We start from the raw sequence: 27,037 nt of genomic DNA, 5'->3' as shown, positions 1-27,037 counted from the left end.
AAACCCTGACTATGGTGATTAGATAATAACAGTGTGCTCTGTTCAGATGGATTTTTTCTGACACTTCTGACACTTATGATACACAAAATATTGCCATCTAAGGACAATTAACTCTCTTTGTCACGTACACTTTTTATGTGCTTTGATCTTGGGTTGAAGAAAAGAATTACGGGAAGGAAGAGAGCACAACGGGTAATAAAAGAAAAGAAGTATGAAGAAGAAACCAGCATTAAGATAGATGGCAGGATTTAGGAAGTGACAAATCTCCATGACAACACAGCCATCATGACTTCAGCTTGGTGTGTGTGCGTGCGTGTGTGTGTGTTCCCTCTCACTCAGAAAGTAGAAGTAATGCAGCTTCTGTCTGTAGTTGTTCTGTGTGTAGTAAAGTAAGTTTGCACATTGAGTCCAAATGTTGTTGGGGGATTGAATCCTTGATGCAATAGCAAAGTTTTTATGACTTTAAGACTTGAGTTATAACTGTTGTCCCCATATTACCTAATTTCATATTAGAAATGTGCACTAGTCAGCTAGACATGTAAACATTGCTGCCTTTGCTAGTCAGAACCAGAAATGCTCGTTAAACTAAATATTCTTTTTTGGAATAGAAGGATTATTTTTGTTGCATCATTTGCTGGCTTTAAGATGCTCTGCAGCAGCCTCCTATTGGAGCTGCATTTCTGCTAGGTGGAAAGTTGTGATGGATTACAGCTGTGAAAAGCAGCACATTTCTGCACTGTTTTGATCTAGAAAACCAAAGGTGGTATGTAGCCTGTGTCATAGTAAGCTGACATAACCGCTTGGTAGAAGCATCGCATAATTCTATTCATGAAGAACGCTGCTGGTGCTAGCATTTAGACCAACCCTTGGCAAACTGACGTGGCATATGCATGCCAAAAAGTGCTTATAGGAATATGATCAACGTTTTCAAATCGCACACGAATGGGGACCAGCAGCTGCTTTCAGCTGCTTTTTCACAGGGCACCTGTGTTGATGCCATGAAAAACAAACTGTGCTTTAAGTATCACCTGTAGCGAGAGCTGCAAGAAAAGATTATTTTGGATAGTCAACTAATCTGCCAAATTTTTCTTTGATTAGTCAATGATTATTTCAGTAACTGTTATCACCACTTTCTGTGGGCAAACCTCCTGTTCCAGGTTCCAGTACCTCACCTGCTCAAGTCTGCCCAACTGTGAATATCACCCTGTTGTCTGGTCCCACAGGCAATAAAATTAATGACCCAGGAAACACGTGAATTTGAAAATAGTCAAAAGTATTTTAACATCACTTAATAGGACCGTCAGAATAAAAATTAAATAAATAAAAATAGCAAAAATGAAAGTGCTAGTAATGTTTAAGCAAAAGCTAATGTACAAATGGGGAAACTAAAAAAAGCTTTGAAAGTTCATGAGTTTACAATTACAGTGGACATGCTAACGATGCTCTCTCTCATGACTTCAGCCATTTGTAGCCACTCCTGTTTAATGGCTTACTACTAGCTAACAAAATTGAAATGGTGTTCGCTTAGCAAACATCATTCGGACAAGTTTCTGACAGGTAAGCTAACATAAACACTACTGTACAAACATTAACATAAACTAATTTAACTATTCATTCTGAAACGTCACAGCTCCAGGGTGATGACGTTTTAAATGCTCGTGTGCTGCAGCACTGCTGTCGTGGAAGGAAATGTCCACGTTGCACAGTCTGCTTTAAATTAGTTTTCTGTCAAATGCTTTCACATTTTTAAAAAGAAAAAAATATATATATCTTGTTTCCATTTTCTTCCGTCCTTTGTTCTTCTTCATTGGTATTGCGTGCGGTCTTGACAGACGATACAGGCGTTACTGACCCCATAGCTTCCTGTAGTGTATTGCGGTTACAAAAACGCATTTATGTGACTTAAGGATATAACTCAGCGTCGACATCATCGATTACAACGACAAATCGTTGCAGCCCTACCGATAGGACATTAGCTTACTGCACAGCATTCAAGGACATTGGTAGTGAGCAATTGGGGGCAATAAACTATAGCTTAATAACTTTGTTTGTTTTTATAGCAGCGTGGCTGCACTTGATTAAGCCCAATTTAATTTTTATTAAATAAGATTAAGTTTGGACAAGTGTATTTAAGGAGGACTGCTCTCATCAACTACACATCTTGCCGCCAAATTACAGCAAGAGGCTCGTTACAGACCACCTCAGATTTCCTCACATGGTAAATTGGCTATTTGAAGGCAGCGTACAAGCCTGTTAGTAAGATCACATGTAACTGACATCGCAGCAGCTCTTTTAATGAAGTCAGAGAATCTGGCTGGGCTTGAAAATTTTCCATTTTTCTTGTTTGGATGTACAGGCTTTCAATTACAGCTGAGTATTGTTGTAAACGGTCTTTAAAATTGAAGAAAAGCGAAAATTCTGAGTTTTAACTCTGGATTTAATTGGAAATTGTCCAGCTCCATGCCCTCTTTATAAGTTATAAGCTTTATTTTTTGATTAATTATCAGCTGTTGTTTTCTTCATTTGTAAGGTTATATTCATTACAAATTTATGAAGGAGTAATGATACCTAGAAAGCACGGTTCAGTATAAACCTGCCATGGTTTGGTACATTTCTTGGCTAAATCACTTAAATGCTCCATACTGTCAATAAGAAAATACTCAGCTCTTAACTCTTCACTGCAAAGCAAATAAAAGTGCATTCTACATATAATGAACAGAAATAAGCAATTAAAACTAGCGATGAAGTAGCACTAGTTTTCTACTTTTGTTAACACTGAGGACATGGCTCGTTGTGTAGACAGCTGATTGTCTCCCTGCTTATTATCAGCTGATTTGTAGGTTTTTGCTTTAGGGTAAAACTACAGATATTGATGTGTTGTCAAATAGGAAACTCAGCTCATTACTCATGCATTTAAAAAAAAAAAAAAAGAAAAAATTGTTTATCAGTTACTTTTCAGTCTGAAATACTACAGTGCAGTGTGTTGTTTCAAGCTTTCTCTGAGCCTTCAACAACAAACTGAAGTTGTCTTTAGACAAGAATGAAACGAGTCACAAATTTTTAGTTAATCATTTCAAATGAGGGGGAACATTGCGAGAATGTTTAATTGTTAACAGCAGTTTGGGATGTGCAATTTAAAAATGTAATTTGGAAAGAAAAACAGCATCTAATAGTAGCTGCCAGTGTACCATGTTAGTTGTTGCCAACATTGGCAACAAAGTTGCAAGGTTTTAATTGTGTGTAATTGCATTAGTTGACATGTCTTTGTCATAATGCCGCTTTTTTAGAATTAAACTCGCACAGTTTGTTACACTCTACAGAGATGTAACAAAAATAATCCTTCTATACTAATTTCAGGCCGTTTCTCTTATAAAAACTAAAACTTTCAGTTGTGATTACAATTGAATGTACACTTAACACTTAATCAGTTTAATAGTTGATAATTAACTGGCGTCTGGTAGTGGTAAACTGGAAAGAATGAACAGTGTCTGTTTCTCTTAATGTGCTGCAAGTTGGGTAATTTTAATTTCTTACCCTAGCTCAGTTTGTAATGATCATTTTTCTTGGTGTGTTTAAAGTTCACCTGTTCCCTGTTTTTTAAACCTTAGGTTAGCCCTCTGTTGTTGAGGTCAGTTGACACAGGCCAATCTCACATTTGGTTTCGGCTGTCCTACTATTAGTGCATAACGCGTACTTCTTGTGCAGCCCTCCCTTACTTTCGTAACTGCACTGTTGTATTTAAAAGAAAAAAGGCTGAATCTGATTGCCTTTCTCCCAGAACTCAGACTAGTAAAGGTCAGTGATTGGAAGTCAAAACACAGGCAGTACCTTAGATTAGCTCGACTGCTTTGTCTGTGTTGTGGTCAATTGCAAATGCTTGTGTTTACAGTGTAACAGAGAGTGGATTTAAGCTGCAAACATCTTGTCAGTGACTTTCCATCTTGAGTGTGTGCTGGGAGGTGTGTTTTAGTTGGACTGGGTCTGAACACTATACTGCCATTATATTTGTTTTAGAACAGGGCTGTCCTCACTGCAGATTAGTTGAGACGCGGTAGCCAAAAAAGTGTGGCTCTGAGTTTTGCGGGTGGCTTATCTTCCTTTATTTCATTGTACTGCAGATGTGTAACAGGTTGGTAAACCTTGTGAACTTTCACAGCCAACCTTGTATTAAGTAACAACAATATGAAACGGCCAAATTACAAATGAACTAAACTGTAAATTCACTAAAATTTAAATATAACTTTGAATATGGGCATTTATTTATAGTGGGGAAAGGGTACATCTGAGTAGTGTCCTGTGTCACCCTTACTGCACAGGCACACAGTTTCTTTTAGTATGCCTTAACAGTGTCCCCACAGTCTTAAGTTGCAAAGTGTATGAAGATAATTAAAATAACCCCATGGTATCATGTATTGCTTTAAAATTCATTACTTTATACAAACCAGAAACTTGTGTAAACATGTTAATGTTTGTGTGTTACTATAAGGAAGTGGCTTACAAAGCTGTCAAGACATGTGCACAATGTGCACGTTTTGGTTTTAAGCATTCTATAGATGCTGCAATGCAATCGCCACAGGAGTGTTTAACTAAGAGATAATAAAAATAAAAGTTTTACAGTCCATATTTGGACTCGTTTTTTGTTTTTCCTGTCAGCAACATGAATCTCCAAGTACTGTCTTGGAACAGAAGCACATAGTTGGTCCAGAGAAAGTTAGGAGTCACCATGGCAACCAAGAAAGTGAAGTTTTTAAAGAAGTGGCAGCTGTTGTAAGTTTTAACCCAAGCTTGTGGTTTGGTAAACCTGACCCAGCAGCTTTTGATGCCTAAACATAACCAACTTGTTTTTCACATTCAAACCTAAACACGCCCTCTGTACTCCATACACATGACTAATTTGTTTTAGGATAATGCAAGAACTTAATTAGGCAACAGCATTTTAATTATTAGCGTATTTAAAAATGATAAAAATCTGAGATATTAATGACCTGAATTTTGGTCTCTGGTAAGACAGCCATCTCTGCCACCAGAACCTCCAAATTGTGCAAATGTTCACACTGATGGCTGGTTGATGGATGGTTTGTGTGGTTTTCAGTTTGTAGTAGTTAGAATTTTTTATTTGAAAGTGGAAAAACGTCAGTTGTTCATGTATATGTAAGAGAAGTCATGTGCAGGCATCGAAAGTAAATGGTGGTAAATCTTTCTTGAGGAGCATGGGGGGGGATGTTTAAAGTCCAAAAATTCTAATCATTAGTTTTGTAGGTTGTGACTATTTCATGAGATGACACGAGAATGAGTTGACTTGAAGTTGTCTGTAAAATCTGGACTAAATTAACTCTCAGACCTCTGAGATAGCATAATTGAATATTTCAGTTTGAAAATTAAGACTTAAAAGCATGCAGCTGGTTTCACTGGAAAGGTTTTTTTTTTTCTTTTCAATTTCATCCTTAATGTCCCTCATTAATGTGCTGGTATTAACTAAGGTTTAGAATTGTGCCTTTAATTTCTGTCCTTATTTTAGCGTTGCTACGTAGATCTGTTGGGATTTTTGTCTCCAATTTACTACCTAAGCTTTTTCCACTGAGAATAGGATCAACTCTCCAATGACCTCTGATGGTCTTGACGGACATGAAAATGTATATTACGCTGAGTCTTTGTGTGGTTAAACTCTTGTCTAAACTGTGTATATTACCAGTTCCACGTTGGTATTCATGAGTCAGAATCAACTTCAGAGTAATATGAGTAGAAAACAATGATGTCACTTATTGTCCTCCGACACGTCTATAATTAAAACTGGGGGAAGTGAGTATGCATGTGTGTGTATACTGGGGGAGGGGGTTTGCATGGTCTGCAGCTGCCCAAAAATGAAGGAAGAATCAGACGACAAAAATAGTCAGACATGAAAGAGGATAGGAGAGGAGGAAGACTAAAGAGCAGAGAGGTGTAGGAAGCATGAAGGAACTTGGAGGAAACGCACTTGAATTGTAAAGACCAGTATTTGCCCTCAGAACTAGTTTGCAGGACGTGCTATCCCAGCAGGAATCTCCACTGATTGTAGCTGTTTAGAGCAGCCACAGTCCAGTGGCCGAGCGAAAAGTCGGCTATCACAGAGTCAGTGAGGATGCGATACTGTTTAAAAAGCCGAGCTAATTGTGCACTTCACATGAAAAAGGCCACAAATACAGTAAACAGGCGAAAAAAGGGAGAACTAGATGAAGTGGTACAATGCCCCTGCACTCTCTCTCTTCATCTGGGTGTGAATTTCAGATGGTATCGCCCTCAGAAGTGAAGTTTCATACTTTACACTGCCTCGGTTAGCCCGTTTACTTTAAATATGCTTTAATGTTCTTCTGGCTTCTGTTTTCGTGTGTCAGTTTCTGTTTTAATGTAATGTATCAAATTGCGTTGTGACAGCAGGCACGCATTAGCCCTTTGAAGTGTCTCTCACATTTACATTCAGTCATTGTTTATGAACTAATGTTAATTAATACAAAAAATAGAACCATCTTTACAACTCCCAAAGATTATGCAGAGTTGCTCATTCACATGTAGATATTGTTCAGTAACCTTGTTGTTACCTGAAATACTATGTGTTTAGAAAGGGGCTGTCCCTGGAGTCTAACATGCTTTTATGGACAATCGCACTGTGGTAGGGAGCTAGAAGTGTAACATCCAGCAATCGGGCAAGAGTTCAGGTCTTCAGCGCGCGTGTGAAAAATTGGCTTAAAGTGTGGGAAAGCATCCTAATGACAAATTGTCCAGTCTTAACCTTATAGTCATCTAGATTTTCCTCTCCTTCAGCAGGAAACTAAAGGATTCACACTCCCACAGACTAAACTTTTGCATTTGCAGTCTCAGTTCAGTGTACGCTTGTCTTTTATTTTTAAAGTTGCCACCCAGAAATTAAACAGCGTGAATGACTCCTGCTGCTGTCGCTCTGGCAGACACAAATTGACAGTTCCTTTACTGCTCAGCAATCGTGATTACAAACTGTTCTCAACTTTACACCGTCACTGTATTGACCCCAAAGCGTGCACAGCTGAACAGTGGCAGTGCTGTGCTGCACCTGTGCTCTTGATGCAGTTTCTTCTGGATTCACAGAGCTATTCCTCTTTATCTCCTCTTGCTGCATCTTCAGAAGTGTATCTCTGATGGGGATTTTTTTTAAATGCAGATTGGAGACTAGAGAGCAGCCCTCAAACAGGTGGCGTTGCTATAACTTTAATGCAAGTAAACATAAAAATGTAATGCAATGTGTGGAGGATTACTGAAGTTTGGTTAGTTGACATAACCTGATGCACTTCCTCGTGGTAGCTGCAGAGCTGTGGTTAGGCCGTTATAACCGCATTAGGGAACATGTAAGATGGGGGTTAAATTGTTCCTAATAAGAGGCAGGCAAATGCCATCATGTGACAGGAAGTAGACAGAAAACAGACAAAACACCTGAAACGACCTTATCCACAACACAAGGTTAGTCATTCTTTGTTGCCGTGTGATAAAGTCCTGATCCTAAGATTAGCGTCCACACTGAAATCTTAGATCGCTTCATAGTGTTTCTTTTCTGAAGCATTCAAATATTTGACACGTGGAACATCGCGATGTCTGTTTTTCTCTCTATCTGGCTGTAGAGTCTGAGGCTGACAGCTGAGTAGGTTTCGGTTCACTGGAAATGTCTCGACTCTTCCCATGATTTACAGTGTCTCCATCGCCACTCGTGTATTGTAATGCGGTCTGTTTGTGTGCAGTTGTCTTTATTTATTTAACACAGAATGGTTGATTTATTTTCTTAGTCATTGTTGACAGCGACAGCTTCACCTGTCAGTCTGGCTGGTACTGTCATTTCAGTCATATCCGCTGCAGTGAAGTCAAAGCACACATCACTGATTCCTGCAAACAGTTCAGTCATGGAAATGTACAGTTTCTTGTCTAGCTGAAAGTGCACTGAGAAGAAAAAGCCATGATGTGATTTCCTATGTACACATGGAACGTTATTGCAGTATAAGAGAAGTACAGCAATTTTATGTCGTATACTGGGATATTTGTAATTAGAGCTGTTTATATATAGTAGAGCTAATTTGTTAAATTTTGTGGTTTTTATAATGTGTTGTGTTACGAACTCTGAGGACAGCCCAACTGATGTAGAAGCTTTGCACCGTCAGATTGGGCCTCATTGTCTCAAGTAATGCCCACACTGGACATTTTGTCTGTCTCCCTCTCCCACATGTTCCAAAAATAAAAATCATTTGCTTCGCCCCTCACATAAGTGCACATAAGCCCCCTTCTCCTGTCCTCTGGGCTTAATGTAGCTGTCATTTGTTTTTTTTTATCTCAATTCCCCCGATTGTGTTGGAGGTCTGCACTGTCAGGATGAGGATGCTTGAGCATGTGTGCGCGGGGGTTTGTCGGGACGCAGACGTTAGATCATACCATCTGGAGCAAGGAACACGCAACCATAGTGAAGTAATCACGGTTATCTTTCTTTCCCGTGGCACAAGATTTGCTAACGGTGAAGACGGTGTTGATAAAAACGTGGTCTGAGGGTATTTTGCAACCCAACGGCAGCTTCTCATTCGCGCAAGCCAAGGGGAGATAATTGGGTGATTAAATGACCGGTCAGTGGGAGACGACGAAAGAAAGGGTCAGTTTGTACTGACATCTTTACTCTTTACCAGCAGTGTGAATTTCACCTGACGCTTTCTTCTGTTGGTATCAAATCTCTGTGAGATGTGTGCAACTCACACCCTCACCTTTGTGTGTATTCTAGTGTGTGTGTGTGTGTGTGTGTGTGTGTGACTCGTCACCCTGGAGCCAGTCGTTCTCTCCTCTGACCCTGATCCCTGTCACCTGTCTGCTCAGATCACACACACAGACACACAATTGCTGTGACCCTTTCCTGGAGCTGAAATCCAATCGCAGTTGCCAGCCATACAAAACTTGCCAGCACAGCAAGGTTGTGTTTTTCTTTTTTTTTTTTTAAATGTTGGGGGGTGTATGTGTTTGATTCGAACAACTTACTGTCTGCTTTGAGATGAACGAAGGCTCAGTACGACCATGTTAAAGGACTTAACACGTACACATTGACCTTGGACTGAGTCGTGCAAAGAACTTAAATGATGTCTAAGCTTTTTTCCAAAAAAGCCCAGTAGCTGAGTTAAACAGTAGTTACACAAAATATCAAATGTTACAATTCAGAAACTTTTCCTAAATCACTGAAAATATGCTGAAAAACAGTGTTTCATAAAGTCCATCAGCTACATTAAATCTTTTAGTAATATGTAAACATGCTTGTGAAATCTCAGTATGCAAGAGACAAATCCGAAAACCTAATATTAGATGATCTTCATGTGGGACTGCACTAAAAAATGATGTTTCTGTACTCGAACTCGATGGATCGGCTCAGAAACACGTGGAACATCTTTATTAAATGGATCAGTATTTATTTCCTGGTTTTCTACTCTGTATGAGTAAATGCAATTAAAATGACTCTGGGGTAAAGCAGAGAATTGCCATTTTCTGTGATGATATTGTGTGATAAGTGCAAAAGCCACAACTATCTCATACGTCTTGTAAGGCACAGTTTATGCTGAACCATATTTACAAATTTCAGTGCCACATGCTGATGTTCATGGTTTTTTGGGGAAGGCCTTGCATACGTCATCGGGTCCTAATAGCATGCTAAATGTATACCACATGTATGGCTAGCGTAATGGTCTGGGTGCCCTACAGTCCAGACCTGTCACCAGTTGGACACAAGGCCCCAAATTGTTAAAAGCTGAGAATATGTAAACATGTTGAGACTGGGGAAAAATATTTGGCTTTGAGGAAAAAAAATCTACTTGGTAACTAAAAACTTGTTGCTTAAAAACAGGGTCAGCATGTCTAGATTATAACCAACCTCTAAGGGTCTGCTTTTCCTAGTGACGTAAACTTGAGACTGAGCGCACAGGTTTGTGTTATGGGGATATCCGCGTACCTGCTAATTTTTTGCGACTTTACAATGCACCAACGTCACCTCAGGCAACAGACTTGAAGAAAACCTCTGAAGTGCAACAGGAATGACTACTCGGCCGTCACGTCTCCAGCTGCCTGTGACCACAACAGAGGATAATTGAGGCTTAAGCCCACAGTGGTAGCGCCTATCCTCAGTACATAAGAGAACCAGTTTATCAGACTGTTAGCTTAGTTTTAGAGTTCAGCAGTTCTCTGACGTCTACACATGCCTAAATAATAAGCACTGTCATAATGTGGTAGGTGCTACAGGGAAAACTGTGAATTTGAATCTTAAATGTTAGAAAGGGTGTAATGTGAGCAGTCCACCAGCAGAACCGGTAACCTATACAAGTTTTAATAGGAGAAAAAAGGGGAGTTTCCATTTCTTGCTGTATTTTTAATCAGCATTTGCTTCCCAGCTATTTACAGATTTTCTTACATCTGAAGCAACAGATGTGGCGTTTTCTCTATAATGGTGACAGCTGTCGGATGAGGACGGTTTCCAATTACATCTCTAGGTTTAAAATGCGTTATTACGGTCTTCCTCCAAAAGTTCACAGAAAAAAACGTGTGTTTGTGTGTGATGCTTATTTTGTTTCACTTGGGTAATTGTTATATAATCACTGACCCAAATGCTTTAAAGTCGTGTCCTTTTTTTTTTTTTTTTTTTTTTTATAATCACTGATTCTGTGTTCTTGCAGTTTTAAGGAAATAGGGCTGGTCAGTGGCACTAAAAAGTCAGCGAATCACAAACCTTTTAAATGCCCTGTAATTTGTGCTCTGTCATGTTTCTTAGTTAAATTTCTTTAGCCTTTTGCTTACAAGTCATTACATTGTCTTTATGGTTAAACTGTACTGTACTCCCTCTTTCACAGGAGTCCAAGTTATCATCTGTCCGCTCCAGTACGTCGCGAGGTCGAAACTCCGTGGCCACGACCACATCAGACGAGCAGCCGCACATCGGTAACTATCGGTTACTGAAAACCATTGGCAAAGGCAACTTTGCCAAGGTCAAACTGGCACGACACGTCCTCACCGGAAAAGAGGTAGGCATGAGTGCACGCGCCCACACACACACACACAGGCTAGATTGGACTGTACGCTTTAATCTTATCCTGCGGTTCCACTTACAGAGTCGTTCTGACTTTGTGAACTTGGCTTTTATTTTTAGCTGCTTCGATCACATTCAGGAGAAATGCTCTAGTATTGACTCTTTATTTAACCAGAAACAGGCTCGTCAGTGTTTCAATAACAAACAGGCTATGCTAGGGAAACTGCTGAGACATGCTGTCATGTTGTGATGATGAAACCTGATGATCACTGCTGGTGGTGATAATAATAACAATAATAATAGTAGTAATAGTAATAATAACAGAAATAGTAATAATAGTGTACTTATTGACAATACAAGTATACCTGGTAATTAGACTTTGACAGAAAAGAAGCCTCAACCTTTTCTTTCCAGTTAGCAAAGATGGTAAAAAGCAGGAAAAATGGCTGCTAAGTGTTAATCTGTCTTCCTGGTTGCTGAGTGTAGGGGAGGGTTCATGCTGTGCTACACAGTTTGGTCTGAGGCTTGCATGGCTTTGGAGACAGTGCATCTGCTGCAGGAGATTAGTTCACCATTGTCAGCCTGAATAGAGACGCCCTAAATGTCTCCGGTTTACTTTGAATTCCAGATGTGATGTAACCCGGTGATCAGTCCCTTTAAGGGAAAAGCTGGGACTGCAGTGAGCCCATGCTTGGTTCTGTCTGTTGCCCAGTCAAGTCAGCTCTCCAACTGTGTGTGTGTGTGTGCGTGTTTGTGAGTGTGTGTGTGTGTGTGTGTGTGTGTGTGTGAGAGAGAGAGAGAGAGTGGGGTGGGCGTGCTCTGTCAATGTGTGACAACTCTGTGCCTGACACCCTGATAACATGCCATGTGACCTGCTGGCTGGCGCACACGCACTCTCGCACAAAACGAAAACAAGGGATAGTCAGAGGGCAGTCAGAAGGAGTCAGATAGACGAGCACGACCAGAAACGGTGAAAGAAAGACGTTAGTTGACAGGGAAAGACAATAATTGGACTGAGGAGTAGCCCTCCCTTTCCCATGTCCCTTTGAAGACACGATTCTTTGTTCCCCCTGCCTTCATGTCCTCTCTCCTCATTTTCTGCGTCATCCTCTTTTTCCTACAGCTCTCACTTTGAATCCATCCCATCTGTGCATTTCTCTCTTTATATATATTTTTTTCCTCTGCGGCTATTTTGATTATTTGTCTTTGCCCTTATGGCTTTTTGTTTTTCAGTCTCCCTTGCTGGGGACTGCTGTTGGATTATGAGCTGTAGGCCCTTAAAATGGCATGGATAAAAAGCATGCTTGAGCTTGAGAGTGTGTGTGCCTCTCTCCTATTTTCTATCCTATTATGCAACTATCACCTGCTGCGATTGTGTATTTATCACTTAATGCTGTGAAATTGTATCGTGTGTGTGTGTGTGTGTGAGATGTGTCCCAAAAAGAGAGAAGTGTGTGGACATTTGTGTTTGTGCGTGGCTGTCGCAGGCTGTGGTTTTGTGGGTTTGTGTGAGCAAAATGTGCCATAATAAATGAATCAAAGTGTAATGACAAGTGAGCACATTCTTGCTTCTTGCTTCTAGGTGGCTGTAAAGATCATAGATAAGACACAGCTCAACTCCTCCAGTTTGCAAAAGGTGAGTTACCTTGCTTTCTTTCTCTCTCTCTCTCTCTCTCTCTCTCACACACACACACACACACACACACACACACACACACACACACACACACTCCCAGCACAGAATTTAAACCTCAGTCCTTCTCATCCCTTTTCTCAGAAGTCATTTTAAGCCACTCTCCCTGCCCCAAGTGTCTTTTTCTCTCGTTCTCCCTCGCTCTCTCTGGCTTTCTGAAGTGGTCTAGTTTTCGGAGAGAGTTTTAATTACAGGAAACAAGCTGCAATTACTTCCTTTGATCGTGGCAGGGTGGGGTCTGTCCACTTACACGCACACACTGTCTAACCATGTATACGTGCACACTGAATGCACACACCAACCACTCCACAGAGATAGATATATATATATATATATATATATATATATATATATATATATATATATATATATATATATATATATATATATATATATATATATATATATATATATATATATATATATATATATATATATATATATAAATAAAAAAAAACATAGAGTATGTACTTCTATAAACGCCGACGCACAGATGATAAGGAAATGTAAAGACGAAGGGAAAAGGTCACATGGAAGTTAGAACAGGAATTGGCAGGGAATGCTAGTTAAAATACGCTATCATATCTTGAAGTGTCTTTTTCTTTCTTTTTCTTTTTTAAACATTGATTTATATAAAGGCCGAACTAAGAATACGTCAGTCTGAAGCCTCAAGTCTCTAAATCTAAAAAAAAAAAAAAAAAGCCAAGCAGTTTTAGTTTCATTCAGCATAAGATTTAAATATGTTTACTGTGGACTATATAATGTGGCGGATTAGTACACGTTTGCACTCCAGTGCAATGTGGCTCATTTATCTGTTTTATTTGGGTTATCAAACAGTTAATACAAGTTAGTTTGGATTGCAATCCAAACTAAGAGGCTGTATTTTTGTGTATTTTTTCTTCTAGCTGCATAGCACACAATAGGTGCAACAGTGTAGCCGCTTTCATGTTAACATAAGCATAAACTCAGCTTTAATGTTTTGATGTCGTTTTTAGATTACGCTCAAGGACAGCAGTCTTTGAAGAAGGTAACACTTGTAACAAAGCAATAAATATTTTACACTGAGATGCTGCTTTAGTGGTGCATTTAGGGCTGTTGGTAACTTTAATAGTTCCTGGTTTGCATAGTTTTTATATGGATAAATAGTTAATGTGCCCATAAAGTGCTCAGTCGGCCTCGCTTGACCTTATCTGCTGACTCAGAAGAAATATAATGAGCAGGGAGCAGCGCATCTTTACGCCCTTTCCTGATATGAAATATGCAATGTTTTATACTACATGCACGATTTAACACTACAGTCTAATACATGGACTCAGAACCTTTTAAAATTTGGGGTCTGTATTTTGATACTTGGCTATTGTGGTTATTAAAAAGGCCATACTCCCTTTATGCATTTATGGGAATGCAGGTTATTACAGCTTATAAACTGTGCCTCTGTAGAGAACACAATCTCTCATTTTGGAGAAGCTTATGAATAGATACTGCTGCTGCACGATGCTGGAGGCATGTAATAAACTCACATGAAAGACTTTGAGAAACATCTGGAACCAGCAGCTGTCAATTTGGCCGTGCGGAAACAGACAGAAGTGTTATTGGGTCTGATCTAGAAAGATTACGGTTCTGACTTTAACAGAAAAGTTATTGAGCTGATATGTTCAGATGTTACCTGCAGGAAGTGCTTGTCTAGAAAACGCTAAATAGTCGCCTTTAACTCATTTCTGTTCAATTATGCAATTCTAAATTGCACCAGACTTTAGATTGGTAGCTGAGTTACTTTGATCTCTGTTGGTATATCATCACTAACTGTTTTTGTTTTCCTTCCTCCTCTTGAACAGGAAGTGAGTGGTTGTGTGTCAGTGTCAATTTACCTACCACAAACAGAGACTCTGGAGTCTTTGTAATCACACAGAAATTACAATACTGGCGTTTGTTTTCGCTCCCTGTCATTTGGAGCAAATGCACATAATCAAGTGATAGACATTTACACTGGAGAAATGACCGTATAAATGAGTGTCACAACAAGAACAACTCCCTCTGCAGTCTGATGGCGTGTTTGACGGTCTGTCTCGTTTCTCACAGCTCTTCCGGGAGGTGAGGATCATGAAGATGTTGAATCATCCCAACATAGGTGAGTCACCCTGAAACATGAGGTTCAAGTGTGTCGTCACTTGCTGGGAGCCAGTGTTTTTAAGGCCATGTAGCCAGATAATATTAATCCTGCTATTTGTTTTTGGTTTTTTTTATCCCTTTTTGCTTTCATTCTTGCTCTTTGCTCTGCTTCTCCCTTTGTTCTCTTCTTATTCCCTTGCCCCATCACTCCCTCCTCCTCCATTCCTCTTGCTTTGCCTTTCTCTTTCCACCTGCAGTCAAGCTCTTTGAGGTGATAGAAACAGAGAAGACTTTGTACCTGGTAATGGAGTACGCTAGTGGAGGTAAGTGCATGTCACTGTGAAATGATTCCCCCTAAAAGTTGTCATTCTGTGATAGACCATAAGTAAAGGAAAAAAATAAAGACCTTTATAAGCAGGATCATTTGCAAAGAGCTTTATTATTGATACATTTGCTGAAAAAGAATGCCACTGTAAATGTTGTTATAATAATCTATTTATGTTATTGAGTCAATGTGATGACCAGATTTTTATTTATTTATTTTGGTACTGCTGTTGTATCATTATAAGTCAAGTCTGTAATAAAACAGAGTATCAGTAATAAACTCCTAAACGACAACGTTCAGTTCAGTACTCCTGACCCTTTATTCTGGAGGCAGGTATCCAGTTCCAGCACTAAATCTGCTCTCCTCCTCTTTCTGTCGTCTCCCAGGAGAGGTCTTTGATTACTTGGTGGCTCATGGCAGGATGAAGGAGAAGGAAGCCCGTGCCAAATTCAGACAGGTGTGTTGGGTTGAAAACGGCTTTTTCCCCCTCCTTTCACAGAAACTAGTCCAACTTTGTAAGCGTCGTATGTTTCAAGCCAGTTTGGACTGATATTAAGAGTGTACAGTTTGTACTAAGTCTTGCATCACTAGCTCTATCCCGAAATTGCTTTTTGGATGAACTCCTAATGAAGAGCTCACTGTTTGAACCTCTCCATCCTGTCATCCCTCCTCTCCCCTGCTTCTCCCCGTTCCCTCTCTCTCGCTCACTTTGTCACTCTCCAGATTGTGTCAGCTGTGCAGTATTGCCATCAGAAGTGTATAGTACACAGAGACCTCAAGGTGAGAACACACTCGAAGGCATTATTGAATTAGAGTTGGTGTCAAAGCAACCTCCTCCCCTCTCCTCACCTCCACATTTAATCTTCATACAATTGGCTCTTTGAGCTGAAATCCCACCTCTGCAAACGAGTCACCCAGACGATATTCACAAAGTCTGTTAAACGCAAACATGTATTTTCCTTTCTGCCAGCTCATCTTAGATTATCCCAAAAACCAAAGCGCACATTATGCACACACAGATCCAAGGCCTCTGGGTCAGTTTGGTTCATAGTATTATTCAAAGTTGTAAATCCTCTTATTGTCCCACCAGACAGACCTGTAGTCAACACATTATCATGATTAGTGGGACAGAAACCTCCTATTTCAAAGTTGTTTCTAGTCTATTTTGGGTTTTTAATGAAATTTTAGCAGCTTTTAGCAAGGTTGGATTTCCTACGGATAACAGTTACTAATGGTTGTCATTTAAAACACACACACACACAATAAAAGGCAGGCTTAGAAGTAAGCCGTTTCTGGTTGAGACAGAAGGATTATCATAACGCTTGCCTTCCTTCACATTAACACAATCACTGTTGATCTGAGGGTTGTAAAATAAAATAAAAATCGAGCACAGGCTTATTTCTAAGAAGTGCTCCAAAAGGGTGGCTGTAGACCTGCTGGTATCACCCATATTTGGCCATAAGGAAATTGGTTGGCAAGGTTGTAAACATGTTGATCTTAGACCCTCATACTTAGATTGACCTACTTTTAGAGCCAGCCTCAAGTGGCCACAAGATGAACTGCAGGTTTAGGCACTAATGCCATGGCTTCATTTTTCAGGGCTGCTGTTTGGTCTTACAGTGAGAGCAAATTTTGATGAGTGTGCATTTTCACACGGAGACTAAAATGACCCCATTTGAGTGCCAAGACTTAAAAAAATAAAAATAAATGAATACTGTATCGTTGATGTCATGCTCTACTGTATCTCTGCTTCTTTTCATGAGAGATAATAAGGTTGATGTGGATGACTAATAGGTGATTAATATCAACAACAAATCATTAAAAACCTGTGATCTTCCTTTTTTTTAATTTATTTTTTTTTAGCTCAGAGGTTAGAGATGATGTCAGTATTGTATTTAATGTGTGCATGCACACTCTCACACACTCAAACGCACAGAAGCTGCAAAGTATTCAGAGCAAGTGAAAAGGAGAGCGGACCTGTTGCTAGGCAACCCCAGCCTCCTTGCTCACTGGTTCACTTCAAGCTTAAAGATACAAACACGCAGGGAAAAACTGTGGTCTCTCACGTTTACCCATTGTGCGCTGCTTGAACGGCACAGACGATTCCTGTGAAAGCTCTCTTTCCCACACAGCTGTTTATTTTAACCCAAAGAAAAGTGTTTTAGAAATCCATCTGTACCATGAATGTGCTACCTACAAAGCCATTTGCATGTCAGATCATGTTACATTTGATCCCAAGCTAGTCAGTTTCTTAATTCCACTTTGTCAGCAGCTCAGATTTATACTTTTTGTGCCTCTGATCTGATGAGCCCACAAAGCAGATCTTAAGTGTTTTTCATTTTTTGGCACATTTGGTATGGCGTGGTTTCTTTCCTCCTCTTTATTTGCGCTCCTGTATTTTGAACATAGTAAATGCCCCTTCTTCTGACCTCTCTCCTCGCCGTTTGTCTGCAGGCAGAGAACTTGCTGCTGGACGCAGACATGAACATCAAAATAGCCGACTTTGGCTTCAGTAATGAATTTACTCTGGGGAACAAGCTGGACACGTTCTGTGGCTCCCCGCCCTACGCAGCTCCAGAGCTCTTCCAGGGCAAGAAGTACGACGGGCCTGAGGTAGATGTCTGGAGCCTCGGAGTGATCCTCTACACACTGGTCAGCGGCTCGCTGCCCTTCGATGGACAAAACCTCAAGGTCGGAAGGATGAGTGTGTGTGTGTGTGTGTGTGTGTGTGTGTGTGTGTGTGTGTGTGTGTGTGTGTGTGTGTGTGTGTGTGTGTGTGTGTGTGTGTGTGTGTGTGTGTGTGTGTGTGTGTGTGTGTGTGTGTGTGTGTACGCATTACATAAGTGGAAGTCTGTATTCTGTGGGTGGTTGTAGTATTTGTCATGCTGGTTTCTGTTCCCTCTTCCTGCAGAATGCAGAAATTGAACTCTAGAATGGGTGAAAGTTATTATCTCTCTGCCTGTATTGACTTTCCAAATTTGCATTCGTTGATGATATGTGTTCGGTGTTTAAAGAGAGATTTAATGTTTCCTGAACTGCTTTTGCTACCAATCATTCACACCACCTATCACACTGTGCATTCAGTCAGTACCCACATGAGTCATTCTGGAAGTGCAGACACATTTTGGGTGGGCGATATGACATTGAATGTGATGGTATTGATATTAAAATGCCAGAGAAATATAATCTAGGCTTACTGAGCATGCCTTTTGCTCTACCTCCTATTGAGTTTTATGAAAATGCAGTGCTTGACAGAATAAGCACATTCATTACAGCTGAGTTAACAAGCGTTACTACGTGCATTAACCTGCTCCGTGTCTGAGCACATGAAAGTTGATAAATGAGCTGAACGGTGGTGATTTTAAAAAAAAAAAAAAAAAAAAAAAAAGTTAAATTGCGATGGTACTCTGTGCCTGGGAACTGGAAGTGCGTTCTCGTATTAAAGCTAAAGAAATACCCACAAGTCAGTGAATTTCATTTAATGCTTATATCACCCACGTCCTGTGCTGCAGCTCTGATTGAATCAGAGCTTTTTGAAATGCTAACCAGCTTATATGAATATGGTTCCTGTTTAATAAAACTGTAATTCATTTGTAAGCATAGATAATGTTTAGCTTGGCTATGTGGAGCCATATCTGATTGAGGTAGGAGAATACTGATGAGATTTCCTCTTCACTCGCATCATAAAGTGTTTAATCTTTACATAAACCTTTGGATGTTTAGTTGCTTTGCTTTGCCCAAATTTATTTTCAAAGAAAAGCTGTGTGTGTGTTTGTGTTTAAAATTGCTGATTGTTTGCGCTTACTGTTGACTCTTCATATACCTGTCCATCTCCAGGAACTGAGAGAGCGCGTGCTACGTGGTAAATACAGGATTCCTTTCTATATGTCCACTGACTGTGAGAACCTGCTCAAAAAGTTCCTCATCCTGAACCCTTCAAAAAGAGGCAGCCTCGAGGTATAACGCACAGCAGTGCCACACGCACACACACGTCACAAAATGCCTTTAATTCAGTTACTGCATTTGTTTCCTTGTGAATGAAACGATCATTTCAGCTACCTATATGTAACTGCGTGAGTCCTACAGATGTTTTGAATGTAGCTCGTTGCTAAGAATGGTGTTTACAGCCCGTATAAGACTGTAAAGTTAGACTTGCTTCATCAGCCATATGTGAGTTTGTTGCTGAGGTGCAAAGTGCTTTTTAAAGACTTAGTAAATACCTGTTAAGAGTAATTTAATTTGGTTGTGCTGAATGTGGATGGAAGGTAACTTGCTCGGATGAAAAATATTACTAAGGTGACAGGGAGGGGGGAAGTGTTGCTGCTTGCATTGGCTTGTCAGGTTGTAGGTTTTGTCAGCGTATGTAGTTATTCCCGATCCTTGATTGGTCATGCTAAAACAACCCCATAAATTCAGTTTAATGTTTTTAAAAATGAGTCATGTGCCTGTTCGTTTAAACCCACTTAAGATTGTACGCACTTGTTTCAATCGGCAAAGTGCATCTCGCTCAAACAATGAACGTACAGTCTATTCTGCTTTAAGAAGCCAGTGGATCAATAACTCTTAACTGAACCCTGCTGTGATTGCGCTCAGCTTTTATCAGACATACAGTCTTTATATAATGTCCATTTTCATCATCGTGGACTCTGCAGCGTATGAGCGATATTGTGGGCTTCATCCTTAAAGTCTAAATGCTTCTGTCAGTGTAGTATCTGAATTGTGACACCGTTAGTTTCCCAGGAGAAAAGTATGGGTGAACTACTACTACTCTGTTCATCTTTCATCCTTCCCCACACTCCTTTCTGCCCATTTGTCCTTTTTGCCAACTCATGCCTCCCTTTATCTGTTTGTTTGGCTTTCTACCAGCAGCAGATAATGAGAGACCGGTGGATGAATGTGGGCTATGAGGAAGAGGAACTCAAACCCTACATCGAACCTCAGCCAGATTATAAGGACCCCAGGAGGACAGGTAGGCAAGAAAAAAAAAAAAAGAAAAAAAGATGACTCTCTAAACCCCCTTTTCTTCATCACACACAGCAACACCTAAGCCTGTATACATTCTCTCTTTCTCTTCGTCTTCTTTTTTAATCTTTAGGAGTTATATAAAGTTGGTGTCAGCTCACCGTTCTATTTATAACATGGTTTTACTGTATGTGCAGACATCATGCTGCAGATGGGATTCTCTCAGGAGGAGATCCAGGACTCGCTGGTGAACCAGAAGTACAACGACGTGATGGCCACATACCTGCTTCTGGACTATAGGAACTCTGAGGTTACTCAGGTTTTTTTAAATCATGCTTCACCCTGTAATACCAGAGTCATAATAACTATGCAAGGTACTGTTTGTCAGAGCTGAGCTGTCCTTTATGAAGAAGTGACTCTATCTTTATATATCTTCTTTTTAATAATATGTATATGGTTTTTTTTTTTTTTTTTAGTCCTTTCTGTTTACGTGACCTATACCAGTTTCTTTCTCTCTTGTATTAAGACATCTGTTTTGGTTTTTCCCTCAGCTTGATGAAGGTGGCATCAAACCTCGGCCGGGAAGTGATGTAAGCAACATAAATGCTCCCCCCCCGCTTCATAAGGTATAATGAGAACACATAATGTCTTCAGCTAGCGCTTAATGAGGTTTCCCCAACTCCAGCAAGCGACACAGATACACTGACTTGACCACACACATGTAGCAAAAGCTCTTGATGTTTGAGGTTCTTAATCATACACATAGGTCATGGCTTCTACATTAAACTATCCCATTGTGTATTTAAGCATGTTAAATGCTGCTCTGACCTTTTGTGTATCTTTTCTCTCTTTAAGGTACAGCGCAGCGTGTCATCCAACCAGAAGCCTCAGAACCGCCGAACCACCGACCAGGGTGAGATTGGTGTGTGTTGAAGGGGAACGGGAACACTGGAGACATAGTTGTAGTTGTGTTGTAGACATGGAAGATCAAGACGAGGATAAGATTTAGGCTGGAATAAAGGTTAAGAAGGAAGCGAAGGTTAAGCGAAGGAAGTAGAAGAGTGAGTGCATGAGTAGAGGGCTTGCTATGACTGCTTCTTGATTGATTAAAGTAAAAAAGGAAGTGACAAACCAGCAGGCAAAGCAGAAGAAAGGTCCAAGGTTCAAGCCTATTAAGTGCTGGTCTGACGCACTGTCTTCCTTTTTTTTTTTTTTTTTTTTTCTTTTCAGGCTCCTCCTACTCCAAAAGGGGAGGTCAGACAGACAACCGGTCAGCAGGGGAGGATTCTGGGAGGAAGGGTTCATCAGGCAGCTCCACCACCAAGGTGCCGGCCAGTCCTCTGGCCTCGTCCGACCGCAAGAAGAGTGGCACACCCTCCACCGTGAGACCTAATACCCATGCTGCTGATATATTTGCATTTAAGCCGTATCAAAAACACAAAGGGTTGTATTTGCGTCATCGCTTGGTACACACACAAATTCCCAAACATGCGCACAAGTAACTGCTGCGTCTGCAGAGCTGTAATTTTTGCCCTTTAGTGTATGCTGTCATCAGCCATAATTACTCACATGCTGTGGTCCAAAGATCAAAATAATTCCTAGTTAATTATCAAACTAAATAAAAACAAGTGGCTTTTAAACTATGAACATCTTAACTGCTCTGCGAAAGTGAAACTGTGCGGGTGTGAAGCTGTTACACTGCCGTGCTATGTAGTTGCTTCTACATTAGAAGATGGTTAGATAAGGCCTTTATCTTTAAGTTATGTACACCCAAAACGTCTCACCGGGGATGAGAGCAGCGTCCACAAACCTGATGAAGAACTCGATGTTTCACAGCCTTGTGCCGGGCTCAGGCCTCCGAGAACGAGAGCTCAGAAGCTCGTCTTTCCGGTTACTCACACAACCCTGAACAAAGAGAACATGCATTCCACAGCACATCCGCCCGCATTGGTTACAGCTTCGTTCATTTAATGACATAAGCACGTGTCACATGCCTTAAGTGCAGTCACCTGCTCTCATCTGCTCAGTTGGCATCAATTGGCAGAACCCTGAGGGAGTCTTATAACCTTAACATCTGACACAGGAAGTGCCTGACAGGGATCTGTATTTGACGCCTACCATTAAACTAAAACGTAACTGTAAAGGTCGAGTGTGCATATGAAAAATATTTTAGGAAATTTCATGTCCACCCGTTTTGGTTTAAAGCCCCTGGACAGACCTCTTGGTAGGACTGTGTGGGTGTTTAGAAACTTTGCTCGATGGACTTCTCTCTTGAGGTTTGTTGCACCTGTCAGCTCGACACGCCTTTAGACATTTATTAATCATTTATCTATGGGCTTTGGTGACATAACAGACATGTATTATAGCTCTGCCCAACCTCAAGCAGAGCTTAACTGTCATTCTCATGGAAAGTGCACACGTGGGAGTGGAGAGGTTTCAAATGACTATTCAACATGTCAAGGTGAAAATGAATTGGGTTTTTTTTTCTTGTGTCATTCACAGATAATTTGGACGAGGGTGCATGAAAATTAATTTGATCCGGGAAATTCTCTTGAGCGCTAATTACGGCGGTTTTTCATTCATATTAGGTTGTTTAAGCTGCTTGTCCTTTTTCCATTTAGAAGTTTGCTGAAAGGCTGTTCCCTGGATACCTTGGTGGGGTCATCAACCCTTAATCAAACCTTTGTCCCTTTTTTCTAACATTTCTATTTTGATGCTCCTCCTTTTCAGAATAGCATCCTGTCCACCGGTACCGGCCGCAGTCGGAATTCTCCTCTGACCGACAGAGCCACTCTCGACCAGAGCATTCAGAACGGCAAAGACAGGTACGCAAACGCACGCACACTAAATACACACACAGAATTACAAATGAGAGAAGACAAGGGCAAACGCAGCCACTCAGGCGTTCTCACAGGCACTCTTTCTCGTCATTCAAAGCCCAACTAGTTGCTTTGAGGCAGCGCCGCGTCTTCACTCATATACGCATAATACAAACACACACTCACCATGGTTTGTGAATGAAGCAGCCCCACAGCTGTCTCAGTGACTGAATCCCAGACCTTGGCTGGTACTCTCCAGAGCTCTGCCAGCTGGCTCAGGGAGGCCCGCAGCCTTCCCCCAGGGTGGGGTGAGCTCTGCTGGACATGGAAATCGGGCTCTCTCTCGGGAATTTAGGCCAAACCTCCAGAAGATTACAGATTACTCGTGATGGCCTGATGGAGGCCGGGAGAAAGCCCTGACGTGGAAGCATCCAAGTGTGCAGGTTTACGTACGCGATCTTCAAACGCTATAAAAACGCACAATAGAAGTGTGACACCTCCAGTCCCTCCAGAGTCCCTTCAGGTGTCACACCCATGCTGCACCCAGGTAAAAGAAGGTGCAGAAGTGACATTAATCCTATAAAATCACAGATGGCTAAAAGCAGCATTTAAGTTAAATAATTGATTTTCTTTAGCCTTAAGTCAAGCTTCCATCTTTTTCCCCCCTCCTTGTTCACTGGAACGAGCTACTGTGGAGTTTTATGGAGTATTCCCCCTATTTTCCACTTTCTAATTTCTCATTTTAAACTTTCTGCGTGTGATTCATCCTCCCGGCTCTCCTCTCATCCTGGATCCCCTTTCGGTTTTTAAAAGAACGGTCCAAATCTTGTTGCCCTCTGACGGTTCTGCGCGTGCTAACTTCTGGTGTCAAGCAGCTCATAACACGTCCCCGCATACAGCTATACGCACATCACTCATGCTTAACCCAGCCATGTGCTTTGTGGGCTTTTTCATGAGCATTAAACATAAAACCAAACCATAATCCCTACTAGGACGCAGCATTCATGGTCATGGTTCATACTGCTTTGTTTACCTGTTCATGTGTCCGTCTCAAATGACCCCATTGTTCCCAACGTGGCGCACCACCTACAGTATGGCAGATTCAGTTGAATCCAAGTAGAGGCTGTAAAATCAAGTCTCCTCTGCGTTCACTGTTGGAAACGGTCATTTGAGACAGCATTGCTTTTTTAGTACTGTGGGTCTGTTAACTGTGGTAGGCTCTGCTAACTCAGTGGTTGTCATCTGCTTTGATTTTAAAGTTACTTTATTTGATCATCACTAATGCTTTGAAGTTTGGGCTTTTATACTTGTTATACCCTACCCACACCACCCCCCCTTTCTGTCCTTTTCTAATTTCCTTAATTTGGCTTCTTTTATCTGCTGCTGAGCCTCCCTCTGGAGTCGCTCACATTTTCTTGGCACCTCCTTCCTTTGCTTTATTCGAGCTTCCTTTTCCCCCCCTCTTCTTGTCCTTATATTAATCTTTCTTCTTATTTCTTTCTTTTCCTCCCCTCTCTCTAAGGAGATTAGAGACTTGTGATGGAATATTAACTCTTAGTAGCACTATATGGTCCTCGCGTTCACCTCCTAATAGGCTTACATATGCACAAATACATCCACTCACATGCAGAGAGGCGGCTGGGCATGCACAAATTTCAACACGAGTCATACACGCTCACACTCACTACACACTGGGTTATCCAGTTAATATTTTCCATCACCAGCCATGCTAATCCCTGTGTTTCTCTCAGCTGTGTGCTTGTTTTCTGTGTAAATGTCCCTCTTTCTCTGTGTTCATTCTTCCACACTCTCTTGATATCTCTTGTCTCTCCACGGTACCACTCTCCGCTGTCCCTTACACTCTGTGTGTGTGTGTGTGTGTGTGTGTGTGTGTGTGTGTGTGTGTGTGTGTGTGTGTGTGTTTTTTCTCTTGTGCATGTGGATAAGGTCAAGTTAACGCCGTCGGTAATGTGCAGAGCTTTGTAGGCTGTAGCAGCCTCCTGATTAGCAGAGGGTTCAAAGAGGAACTCAGCATTTTGTTTGTTTGTTTTTGTTTGTTTCTTTTCTTAAGTAATTCTTAAGAAATGTCAGTTGTGCAACTTTGTAGGTGATAAAATAGATGGAAAAAGTTTGGATTGTTTACATTTGAGGAGGTATGTGAAAGTGGTAAGTCAGGAACTGCAAGCTCTGATCTCCTACCCAGCTGGTTTACTGTAAGAAACTAAACTTGTTAACGTGTCATTTGCTGGAATCTGCATTTTTGGCATGACTGTTTGCAAAGGAAACAGTTTGTTGTCAGAATTGACTTAATATAGCACATTTTGCTTCTATCAGTAGTATTTATTTTGAAAATGTAACGAAGCAAATTTGTCTTAAAAGAGGCAACAAAGCACATTTATCCACTGACGGGGGAACTTAACAGGAAAAATATTGTTTGTTATTTTACTGTGTACATAAAGGATGTCGAGCTTTCGAGTGTGTTTTTCGTTTTTCCCCAGTGATGTATACACGTAAGGGAAATTTGGCCGATCTCTGCTGAACGCTCTGTTCAGAGGTTTTGTCAGGCTGATGCCTTCTCGGTGCCAGTTTGACGTCTGTGTTGAACTCACAGATGCACGAGTGCAGGTGGTCAGAACGGACTTTGGGGCATTGCGCTAAAGATAGAAGCTACATTACACTAAAGCCTCGTGTTGTCATGGAGGGAAGATCTGGCAGATTTTATACCGAAATGAAGGCACGGATGGTTGTTTTATTTATCTCTTTAATTTATAGGCAAAACTTTGTTTTTACTGTGTTTATTGACTTTATCCACATAATTTGACTTTTTGCTGTGCTGTGTGTGAGAGATAAGAAGCTGGTCTCCTGTGCTCTGCCCTCTGTGTCACGTACATTTTTATATGTAAAGTTAAAGGGACAGGCAGCCTTTTGAATGAGGTTTCACAATGAAGCAATGTTCACAGCAACGCACTGGCCCTCCTCCTTTGTTCCTGTGTGTGTGTGTGTGTGCGTGTGCGCGCGCGCGTTTTCTGTCGCTCTTTGTTTCTACTTCCTCTGTTCTTCCTCTTGTGTCCTGTTTTCTCTGCTCTTCTCTCCCTCCTCCCTCCTCCCCCCCCCCCCCCCTTACAGTGTATGATAAGTGCTGCTTCTAACCATACTCCACTTCACCTCCCTGCCCACCTACACACAAACCCCGCCCGGTGTGCTTGTGTTTTGTTTTTGTTTGTTTTTTTTTGGGGTGGATGTTTGATTGTGTCTCTGTTTGGCGTGCCTGTCTTACTCACGTTTGTGGGTGTGTTTGCATATACGTGTGTGTGTGTGTGTGTGTGTGTGTCTGTGTTGGGCGGGGCACTCCTCCTCCTCCTCTTCCTCCCCGTCCTTCCTCTCAGCCTAAACACTCCGGGTTCCCGCGCCTCCACTGCCTCAGCCGCTGCCGTCCTCTCCTCCTCCTCCTCATCCTCGCGTCCCCGCCACCACAAGTCCCTGTCCTCCTCCAATCATCCATGCCCCTCTGACCTGCACGCACCACGGCCCAGGCAAGTCTCTCACACTCTTTTTGTCTTTCTCACACACACACACACACCTCTCTGCTCAGATCATCATCTTTCCTGCAATGGACACAAAAGAAAAAGAAGAGATGAAGATGGGATAAAGTGATTTATCCCAAGAAAGGTCCTCAGATTGTGTTACACCTGCTCATCTACACTAAATGCAGAATTGATTAAAAGCTTCTAAAAAAAAATGCAGCTGATTACAGGACCAAACATCACAAAACAGTAAAGTGTACAGTAATCAGAAAAAAATCCTCTTTTTCTTATGATGGATATCCTGCATAAAGCTTACGGTCACTGTATAACTTCATGGTAACAATTATTCCCCCCATGACGAAGCAGAACTGTGAAGAAACGTGCAGCAGCAAACACACTAAGTAACACTGCCATAAGTGAGGCTCTGCTGCTGCTATTCTTGCTGTGATATGCACTGTCGGCATGTATACATTCTCCACTATAACATCACCATAGTGAGATGGTCAACATTTCTAAGGCTTGCAATCATAGGCTCACCAGTTACTTAGCAACGGCCAGGAAGTACAT

At 41.1% G+C, this 27,037-nt stretch overlaps 1 protein-coding gene across 8 annotated transcripts in view; it reads left to right on the top strand.

The window, feature by feature from the left end:
* The window catches only part of mark2b (MAP/microtubule affinity-regulating kinase 2b), a 50,411-nt gene that overhangs the window by 10,456 nt on the left and 12,918 nt on the right, over nt 1–27,037 (top strand). For 4 of the 8 annotated variants that reach the window (XM_004554322.5, XM_004554324.5, XM_004554320.5 and 1 more), the window contains exons 2-16: nt 10,863–11,033; nt 12,621–12,674; nt 14,811–14,859; nt 15,098–15,163; nt 15,552–15,622; nt 15,889–15,945; nt 17,620–17,856; nt 19,003–19,122; nt 20,032–20,134; nt 20,325–20,437; nt 20,679–20,753; nt 20,983–21,040; nt 21,358–21,509; nt 22,858–22,952; nt 26,333–26,479. In XM_004554322.5, coding sequence (XP_004554379.1) covers nt 10,863–11,033; nt 12,621–12,674; nt 14,811–14,859; nt 15,098–15,163; nt 15,552–15,622; nt 15,889–15,945; nt 17,620–17,856; nt 19,003–19,122; nt 20,032–20,134; nt 20,325–20,437; nt 20,679–20,753; nt 20,983–21,040; nt 21,358–21,509; nt 22,858–22,952; nt 26,333–26,479 — 1,568 coding nt within the window. The remainder of the gene's footprint in view (nt 1–10,862; nt 11,034–12,620; nt 12,675–14,810; nt 14,860–15,097; nt 15,164–15,551; nt 15,623–15,888; nt 15,946–17,619; nt 17,857–19,002; nt 19,123–20,031; nt 20,135–20,324; nt 20,438–20,678; nt 20,754–20,982; nt 21,041–21,357; nt 21,510–22,857; nt 22,953–26,332; nt 26,480–27,037) is intronic. The other 4 variants (XM_076881904.1, XM_004554326.5, XM_004554321.5 and 1 more) reach the window with 3 other exon arrangements.

Source organism: Maylandia zebra, linkage group LG3 (assembly GCF_041146795.1).
Source record: "Maylandia zebra isolate NMK-2024a linkage group LG3, Mzebra_GT3a, whole genome shotgun sequence".
NCBI lineage: Eukaryota > Metazoa > Chordata > Actinopteri > Cichliformes > Cichlidae > Maylandia > Maylandia zebra.
The sequence above is the reverse complement of the archived record's forward strand: the minus strand, read 5'-3'. Positions and strand labels throughout refer to the sequence as shown.